Genomic DNA, 9,182 nt, shown 5'->3' on the forward strand with positions numbered 1-9,182 from the left:
TCCCCAATCTCCAGAAAATGTCAATGTCACATAATATAGTTAATTATACAAAGAATCACATATGATCGTTGCCAAAAGGAAAGCATTTCACTTCAGCGCTTTAAGGACGCTTCCTCACCTGAAAACACAACACAGCCCCTGAACCGTTCAAACTCAGTTATGAAAAGTCATTGCCTAAATGGAGTAGCTACCCACCAGCTGCAACACCAACTGTAAAGGCTGTTATTTCCCACTACCCTTTTTTGTGCTGTGCTCTACTACAGTCCTGCCTTACCAAGAGTCTATGGCTAATGTTGAGCTTTGAACGACTGCTCTTAAAATCAACGAAAATTATTAACCACGTGATGCTGGGTTTTTTTGTGAAAGAGGGCTTCGTTTCAAATCTCAAGCCTTATTAAATTGCACAGGCAATGGAAGCATCCTGTATTGCAAACACTGTTTGCAGCTGGAGAGCTGGGGGGGGCGGGAGGGGAGAAGGGAGGAGGAAATGAGATGCAGAAACAGTAAATAGAAAATGCTTAGTCAGCAACTGTTACTGCAACATTAAAGGTGAAATGTAAATAGGCACAGTGCCAAGATTTAGGTAAGTTCGATAACACCATCAACATCATCATCTTATTACATATATGTGAAAATGTGCGTACAAGCGCCACAATCACCACAACCAACTGCAGGCTCTTGGTATAATGGAGACTTTTAAAAAAGGCAACATGGCTTGCGCGTGCTGCCTAAGCTCTGAGAAAAACAAAACTTGCTACTCGAGAAGTATTAATATCAATTGAATTTATTACAATTTACTAAGCTCCAAGGCACATTACAGTGTTCTGTTAACTACAGAAATGTATAAAGGACAAACAGAGCATGTTTTTCATGTACAGCATTTTGCTCTACTGTTCAAAAGCATCCGTGCATCAATAAAAGCAAAAACAAAAAACACATGAAGATTAAAAACGTTCAGATCAATAGAAACAAACTGAAACATTTTCCTTACAAACTTGCAACAAAAAACACCCTCCCCCCAGAGCCACCCCACCGTTTTGCAAACAAAAAACAAAAACGAAAAAAATAAAGTGAAGGACTAACACTCAGGGCTTGTAAAACATAAGCTGTCACCATTTTTGTAGCAATCTTTTAGGCATCAACACTGGCCTTGGCAAAAAAAATTTTTTTTGTCTTTTTTTCGTGTTTTTCTTCTTCTTTCAGAGAAGTGCATACATTTACAAAAATACACACCAGCAGCAGGTAATCGCTAAGGGCTATTAACTTTGTACCTAGCCAACACACTGCCAAAGAAATGAGAACAGGTATTATGTAGTAACCAAACAATATTATATTCTGTTTAACAAAAACCAGCTCTATCCTTCAAATGAAGAAGAGTACATACCTTTGTTTCAAAATATAGAAACATACGACGAAAATAATGTCTATACATAAGACTAACTTTTGCAGTTTGTTATATTCACAATTCTACATCTTCAGGAGTCTGAAGGGATTGGATTTCCTACTCAAGGGTCTCTCTCCTTTTTCACTTTAACGTCCCCAGCTAAAATGGTCGCGATCTCGCCCTGCATAAATGCCCAAGGCACATTGGAACCGACTAGGGGGCATTTCTCTCCGCTGGGGCAGTAGACTTCGCCAGTCGCCCCTTGGGCCTTGATGCTTTCTCTGGAACAAGGGAAGCAGAACTTGTGGCTGGGCACAGAGGGGCACTGAACAAAGTGGGTGTCCTCCAAGCGTTCGTGGCAAATGGTGCAGCACAGGGGCCCGCTGTTGGCCATGGGGGAGTCCGGAATGTTTTGGGGGTGCACTTGGTCCATGGCGGGGTGGGCGCTGGGGGGAGGAGGGGCCACTTGCAGGTTCATGTCCCCGTTGCGGGAGGCCAGGCGGCGCTGGCCCGGCACCGAGGCGGGCGACACGGGGCTGCTGCTGTTCCTGCGGGTGGACGTGGTGGAGTGCACCGAGCTGCCGTCCTTGGGCGAGTGGGCATTGCCCAGCGTGTCGGCCACCGACATGAGCGCGGCCATGGGGGACTGTCCGTTCTGGGGGGCGGACTCGGGCGGCGTGGTCCGGTTGGAGTGAGGCCCGAGGGGCGGCGGCGGCGGCGGCGGGGGGCCCCCGCCGTGCACCGCCCCGAAGCCCCCGGCCGACATGGTGAGCTTGAGCGCTTCGCTCTGGCTGGCCATCCACTGCTGCCGCTGCTGCTCGTCGCTGAGCTTCAGAGCGCCCTCGGCCGAGTCCGAGGGCTCGGGAGAGGCTTTCCTCTTGCGCATCGCCCCGCCGCCGCCGCCGCCGCCGCCGCCGGGTCCCCTAGAGGCGGCGGCCGTCCCCTGCGCCCCGCCGGCCCCGGCCCCCGGCCGCGGGAGACTCACCAGCGCCGTGGGCAGCATGGGGCAGCTGGCGTCCAGGTAGGGCTGCGGCAGCATGTCGGCGCCCACCAGCTCCTTGAAGAAGCGCACGGACTCGGGCAGCAGGTCCCCCAGGAGCCGCCAGTCGCCGGAGCCGTGCTTCTTCTCGTACTCCAGGTACTTGAAGCCCGAGGAGAGGCCGCGGCCGAAGTCCTTCATGCAGTCCTGGTACATCTGCTTGGCCACGCCGGAGGCGCTGGAGAAGACGGTGCCGGAGCCGCTGGGGTACTCGATGAAGAGCTTCAGCTCATAGTCCATGCCCGGCTTGGAGACGGCGTCGAAGGCGAAGACGCGGCCCAGCAGGGCGTGATCCTTCTTGAAGCGCACCTCGTAGGGGGTACAGCCAGCCAGGGTGAGCAGCGTGTCCCGCACGATCTTGGGCTTGCTGGCCCACTCCTCGGCCCGGTTCCGCAAGCTCTCGCTGAGCTCGGCCAGCGCCTCCGCGTTGCGCTGCTTCTCCTTCAGCTCCCGCTCTTGGTCGCTGCTGGACACCGAGCCCGGCCGCTTGCCGCAGGCCTCGGAGGACGAGCCGCCGCCTCCCCCGGCGCCGCCGCCGCCGCCGCAGGTGCCCCCTTGGGAGGAGGCGGAGGGAGCCGGGGGACCCCCGCCGCCGCGGCCGCTCAGGCCCCCGTGCGGCGGGGGCAGCGCCACGCCGGAGGCGGCGGGCCCGTTGAGCAAGGTCTGCGGCAGCAGGTTGGGGGGCACGTTCATCTGGGCGCCGGCGGCCCCCGGGGGCAGGCCGGACACCAGCCCCCCGTGCGCCCCGCGGCGGGAGGAGGAAGAGGAGGAGGAGGAGTTGGGGCTCTGCCGGTTCAGCTCCGGCGGCCCGTCCTCAGGCGGCTTGGGGAAGCCGTTGGGGCCCCCCAGCCCGTTGGGCAGGCGGGCGCCGTGGCTGCTGCCCAGGCTGCCCGGCGGCGGCGGGTACTCGAAGCGGCTGCGCTGCTCCGCCGCGGCGGCGCTCAGCCCGTAGCGGTCCAGGCTGGACTGGGTCAGCCCGGCCGAGGCTGCCTTGGAGGAGGCGTCCACATGGTTGAGCTGCTGCTGGGCCGCCGCCGCCGCCGCCGCCGCTTCTTTGGCGGAGAGCGGCACTGCCTTGACGCCGACCGGCGGCGGGGGGCCCGGGGAGCGGCCGTCCTGGAAGCAGCCGTGCGCCCGCTTCAGCTGCCGGGCCGTCTCGATGACGAACTCGATGCGGTCGGCGCCCTCGTAGTTGACGCAGCCCCGGCAGACGGGCTCCGTGAAGTCCCAGATCATGGCCCAGGGCATGCGGGGCAGGTCGCACAGGTAGCATGACTGTCTCCGGGACGACGACACCTGCGCGGCGGACATGGTGCTGCTGGCCGGGGAGCTGCTGCCGCTGCCGCCGGGGTAGGGGCTGGCTCAGTCTTCCCCCCCGGGCTGCAGGGGGCGGGGGGGGCTCTCCGTACCTGGTCCTGCCGCCCCTTTCAGCAGGGGGACCGCCTGCTTTTAGCTCGCTCCTGCTGCCGGAGAGGGCTGCTTCTACCTGGTCCTGCCGCTGCCTCGCCGGTGGGGTGGGAACCGCTTCTACTGCTCCTGCGGGGGGCTGGGCGGGGGTCGCCTTCTAGCCGCTTCTGCTTCCCTGCGCTCTCTGGCTCTCCGCTGCTGCTGCTCCTCCTCCGGGAGGAGGCGGAGGTGCACGGAGGAAGATGGGGGGGTCACCTTCCACCCGCCGCGGCTTGCCTCGCGAGCTCGCGCTTCGCGACGTGCCGATCCGCCGCCGCGAGCCAAAGCGGGGCGCCCGCACGGAGCTGTCCGGTCCCGCCTGCGGCGGCGGCTTCCCCGAGCGCCGGCGGAGCGGGAGCGGCCCGGCGGCAGCAGCGTGGCGAGCGGCGCCGCCTGCTCCTCACTCACATCCTCGCCGCCGCTCGCAGTCCGAGCGCGGGGTGCTGCGCGCCGCCGCCTGTGCCTGCGCGCCCCCTCCGCCGCGCCGCGCCGCGCTCCCCCCGCGCCGCGCCGCGCCGCGCCGCCCCGCCCCTCCTCCGCGCCGCGCTCCCGGCTCGCCTCGGCGCGGCCGCGGCCGGGCGGGGCCCCGCGTCACCGCCGAGCGCCCGCCCCTCGCTCCCCTCCCCCCGGCCGCCGGCACGGAGCCCACTTGTTGCGCGGGGCGCGCATGCCCGGCGCCCTGCCCGCGCCCTCCCCGGCGCGGCCGGCAGCTGGAGCGCGGCGGGGCACGGCGGGGTGCGCGGGCAGCCCGCGCTGCCGGCGGCCTGTGGAAACCCGGGCGCCAGGCCGCGCCCTCGCCCTCCTCCTCCTCCTCCCCCTCCTTCCCCCCCCCCCCCCCCCCCAACGCGGCCAGGAAGCGCAGCACCGTTGTGCGCGGGGGGGCGGGCGGCGCGCGCTCTGCCCTGGCTGGGCTCTGCCCTGGCTGGGCTCTGCCCTGGCTGGGCTCTCCGCGTTCAAGTGTCTCGCTTTCGGGATCGTGTAAACCCGCGGTCGCCCCGCTTTGCCTCCGTGACGGCTGCGCGGCGTCCTGCCACCGAGGCTGGCGGTGGGATTCCCGTGCGCTCCGGCTGCTGAGGCAAACGGGGGGATCCCGCCTTAATATCCGATTTCGTGTTTCTCTTGCAGTGATCCCGGTGACAGAATGACACAGTTTCTGTAAGCCCGTGACTGCATCAGAAGCTCTTCCACTTTTGATTTGTTTAAATCAGCCATGTTTGCCGAGTGTTTAAGGTTGGGCTGGGAAAGATAGTGCTGTGCGTTGCTCAAGGGTGTAGGAGAGGCCGGGCAGGTGAGTAATCGCTGTGATCTCATCTCGCTAATGCAAAGGGACATAGGATTTCCCCGGCGCTGTGAGAACACACGGCTTTTTTTTTTTTTTTTTTTTTTTTCTGTTTCTCCCTTTAAATAGCTTGCTAACATTTGCATAACACTGCTAACAGGCAAGTTACTCAAAACAACTTCGGCTCACGCAAATAAGCCGAGAATTCATTTCACTGGGAGGAAAACAAAATAAAAAACCCCCGAAGCCTGCCTTCTCCCGCCCGCGATCCCAAAGCTGCCCGCTCCCCGCCCGCCCCCGGGGCCCCGCCGGTGCCCCGCCGGAGGGGCTCTCCGCAGCCCGCTGCTGCTCTCGCTGCAGCGCCTGGCTGGCTTTGCAAACGCCGGCATCGCCGTCCACGTCCGGAGGGTAATAAACTCTGACTGCGGGGACGCGGTTCGGCAGCACCCGGCGGGCTGCGCCGCGGGCGGCAACCGGCACGGCGTCCCCGGCGCCCGGCCGGGCTGACGGGGGAACGCTCGCAGGCGCGGCGGCTGCGGAGCCTCTCCCAGCTGGGCTGCGTTGGATGGGTTTCTTTCTTTCAGTACCTGACTCCTTTGTTGCTAGAAACGCCGAAAAACCCGTCCGTGACAGGTTTCCCTCTCTGCTTTAAAGGGACTCGGGCTTTCCGTGGCGTGGTGCCACGGCTCCCTGACACACAGGCGCACGCCCAGCAGCGATGCAGCACCCAGCAGGAAAGATGCCTTGTCGTCGGTTAATAACGTTTCAAAACTCACACGACAAAAAGTTGTCGCTTTAAATAATTCGTTTCATGTCGCCAATGCGTCTCATTTCCATTTTTAGTTGTCTAAGACGTTTTATATGTGTCTGGTTATAATCTATAAAGCTGGCAAACGAATTTGATATGTATGTGAGCGGAATTATTTTACAGGGAAGGCTTAATGAAATGCATACGCTGAAGTTACAGAAATGGTAGGAGCAGATAAAATACAGTAAGAAAATCAATTCTGACAAAGTGACTCCTTTCCAGGGGAAGCTTGCAGAAGCAGCGAGTAGAGATAGAAAAGTCTTGAATTATGTGAGTCTCCTATATGCAAATGGGCTGAGGAAGATGCGCTAAAGGAGAGTGGCTTTCACACTTAGAAATTTCACACCTAAACTGTGGACATTATAGAGGCTTGGCAGAAGCAAGCTTCCAGTAAGGCAGATGAAAGCTGGTCAATGTACAAATCTTTGCTTCCAGCCACAGTGATTTAGCGATGGCTGCAGGATTTCTACATTAATATGACTTTACCTGACTAAACAAGCATGTGTTCGCTCTGATTCATAGCGGAAGGTCAACTCCTTTCCGAGCCTTTTAGTGCCCCGCGTTGATCTTCATATGAGAAGCAGAACTGGGCTGTGGGAAAAGGTCAGCCCCTGCTTAAAAAACTCAGGTTGAGAGAGCCGAGGCTTTCCCCTCATCCCGACTGTCTGGGAATGCAGAACTGCAGCATATCCCGACTGTCTTTCAGTCCCCGGGTTATACGAACCCAACACATGACAAGGCACTCTGTGTGCTTGAACCGCCCCTCACCCTGGCTCCTCGCTCCACTGAATCTTCCTGCAAGAAAGCCCTTTTTTGGTAACACTCACCTCACAGGAACAGACTTCTTGGCTCACAAGAGCAGTCTTTATAGTGGGTGTAAATAATAATCACCTTAGATACAATCTAGCCTCAGAAAACCATTTACAGGTGCTGTCAACTCCCTTTATAGTTTGTGAATAGAAAAAGAGCAGAGATTAGCATCTGTGACCCGACCAAACTGCCTTTACTTTTACTTGCAAGATACACAGTCGCGGAAATATGTTTGTTTTTCCGTAATGATTAAACTTTGATTTAAACTTTGGCCATGGGCACGTACTGTACCATTACGCAAGCGGCACTTAAGGATGAAGTGGCAGCATAGCAACAATATGGCCAGCAGCTGCGGTGATCTCTGCAGAGCTGATTGATGAAGAGAACTGCAATGTAAATGCAAATAAATGCCACGCCGTGGCACCTTCACAGGGAACGAGTTGTCAGTATCAATCTAATCTGGTAAGGGAAAATAGATTGAACGGTGGCAGTGTAACAAAGCTCCAATCTCTGGCAGCCCTGTCCCTGCGAGGGTCGCAGCGTGCTTTCCGGCGCTCACCTTCTGCCGCCTCTCCCCTCCTTTGCCATGCGAGTGGCGGGGCAGGAGCGATCCAGATCGGTCTTGCTGGATTTACACTAAACACGTCTGGTGTTTATTTAGCTCTGAAATAATCCAGGAATTAAAATTACGTTTGGAGGAGGAAAAGAGGAAGCCCAAACAATGAAGCCATTCAGGTGCCTGATCCGGCTAACTGAAAGAAAGAAGCGAGCAAACAAAAAGCAGCGTAAGAAGCCCCCCAGACAGGAGCTTGTTTAATAAGAGGGAGGGGAGCGCAGGGAGGGACGGAGCCGCGGCCGCCAACAATTGCTACCCTGCCACTGCTTTTTGCGCAGGAACGCGAGTCAGCACTTTGGATGCAGCATTAGGGATTCTGCGGAGATTGCCCAAAGTTCACGACCTGCCAGTAGTCCCAAGGGACAAGGAATATCATTTTCACCATCAGAAGTGAAATCTACTGACTCCTTCCTTTCAGTGCTAGGATAAATACTCCCATCCGAAAATCCCTTTCCCTTTATTCCTCTTCCCCTTTTTATTTGGAAGCACGCACGCACACACACGCACATACACATCCGTGTAACATTAAAACAGCAGGTGACGCTTTGATTTAAGCGAAGGAATCCAAACGATCGTACGGAACACGGCGTGCGGGAGCCGGCCAGCACCTTTCCCGGTGCCACCCGCAGGTGTGGGGAGCGGAGGGTGCCACGCGTCGCCAAGGAAGAAGCGACAAAACCCTGTCTGCGCCCCAGGTCTGCCAGGCTCTGCTCCGTGCCGTTCCCGTGCAGGAGCTCCCAAAATACGGGGGTTACTGTGGATCGGGATGCGAGAGGAGTACTGTTGATGATCGATCAGCAGTCCAGTGTTAATTATGCGGAATATAGGACAGCCCCAAAGTTTGCAAGCAGTAATAATTAGGAGCCCATGATCTCGGCAGCTTGGGAATGAACGGGCTGGTCTGGGTCCAAATGCTCACAGCCTGGGAATACGCTTAACTCTTTCCTGCTCGCTTTACCAAGTTTTGGCACGGATCAGTGCAGCCGTCACAGCAGCTGGTTCTTCTGCAGGCGCTCACCTACAGAAATGGCTTTTTCCTCAGTGGTCAAAACAGCAGCTACAGCTGGAAGAAAATACAAGAACCAGAAGGGAAGCGCACTCCCGAGAGTGTGATTTACATGGATTTACCTCGGTACAGCAAATAAAATAAAATCCGTCACAATCAAATTACTGGCTTCAAAACAATGCAGAGATTAGCAGTGAACAGAGCACTCGGTGGTAAAGGGAGTGCGTTCAGCAAATCAAAACACAAACACTTCAGGAAGGAGTTGCATAATTTTGTCAAATTAAAAGTTAAACAACATTGTCTTCTACTAGGAGCTGCCAGGAAGTGTCAAAACACCTAGTTACAAAGAATAGCAGTGTAATTACGTGTTTCTGTTTATCGTTTCAGTTCTCATCTCATTATAATTCTGTTTTTTCCTACCACTCTTCAGGTAGTGAGCCTGCTGACACACAGAGCCTACCGCTTTCCCACCTAGGAACGCTTCCTTCCCTCCTTCCTTCCTTCCCTCCTTCCTTCCTTCCTTTTTTCTTTCTCTCCTCGGCCTGCAGCGCAGGCACGTTTCTTAACGGACGCTGCCTGTCGCGTCCTCCGCTTTCACCGGTCCCGTCCCCACCCTGCTGCCGGAGCGCGGAGCCCAGGGTCGCCCCGCCGGTCCAGCCGGGCCCGCTCCGCAGCCCCCCGCCCCTCCAGCCGCTCGCTTCTGCCCCGGAGAGCAGTCAGGGCTCCTCTCTGAGACCCGCCCCGAATCGATTTCCCTATAGCTGTCTTTATGGTTTTAAAACCCGCCTGCGAGC

At 57.4% G+C, this 9,182-nt stretch overlaps 1 protein-coding gene and 1 long non-coding RNA gene across 3 annotated transcripts; one reads left to right on the plus strand and one right to left on the minus strand.

Moving 5' to 3' along the window:
• Positions 1–766: 766 nt before the first annotated feature.
• IRF2BPL (interferon regulatory factor 2 binding protein like) lies at positions 767–4,399 on the minus strand. 2 transcript variants are annotated; one of them, XM_087747387.1, is made up of 2 exons: positions 3,833–4,399; positions 767–3,719 (listed from the first exon to the last, which is right to left on the minus strand). In XM_087747387.1, the coding sequence occupies exon 2, from the start codon at positions 3,669–3,671 to the stop codon at positions 1,506–1,508; it is 2,166 nt and encodes a 721-aa protein (XP_087603513.1). In that variant the 5' UTR covers positions 3,672–3,719; positions 3,833–4,399; the 3' UTR covers positions 767–1,505. The 2 variants fall into 2 exon arrangements, with proteins under 2 accessions (XP_087603513.1, XP_087603512.1); XM_087747386.1 differs by having other exon boundaries at positions 767–4,399.
• Positions 4,400–4,632: 233 nt separating this feature from the next.
• On the plus strand, positions 4,633–7,086 carry LOC148056813 (uncharacterized). Its single transcript, XR_015702257.1, has 3 exons — positions 4,633–4,914; positions 4,995–5,157; positions 5,803–7,086. It is a non-coding gene; the product is annotated as an uncharacterized LOC148056813 (long non-coding RNA).
• The last annotated feature ends 2,096 nt before the right edge of the window (positions 7,087–9,182 follow it).

This window comes from Nipponia nippon, unplaced genomic scaffold, assembly GCF_047370975.1.
Source record: "Nipponia nippon isolate SJK-2023a ecotype South Korea unplaced genomic scaffold, ASM4737097v1 scaffold_11, whole genome shotgun sequence".
In the NCBI taxonomy this organism is placed as follows: domain Eukaryota; kingdom Metazoa; phylum Chordata; class Aves; order Pelecaniformes; family Threskiornithidae; genus Nipponia; species Nipponia nippon.

What these genes read in the sequence shown, in the direction of transcription:
- IRF2BPL (XM_087747386.1), bottom strand. Translation starts at nt 3,734, where the DNA reads ATGTCCGCCGCGCAGGTGTCGTCGTCCCGGAGACAGTCATGCTACCTG.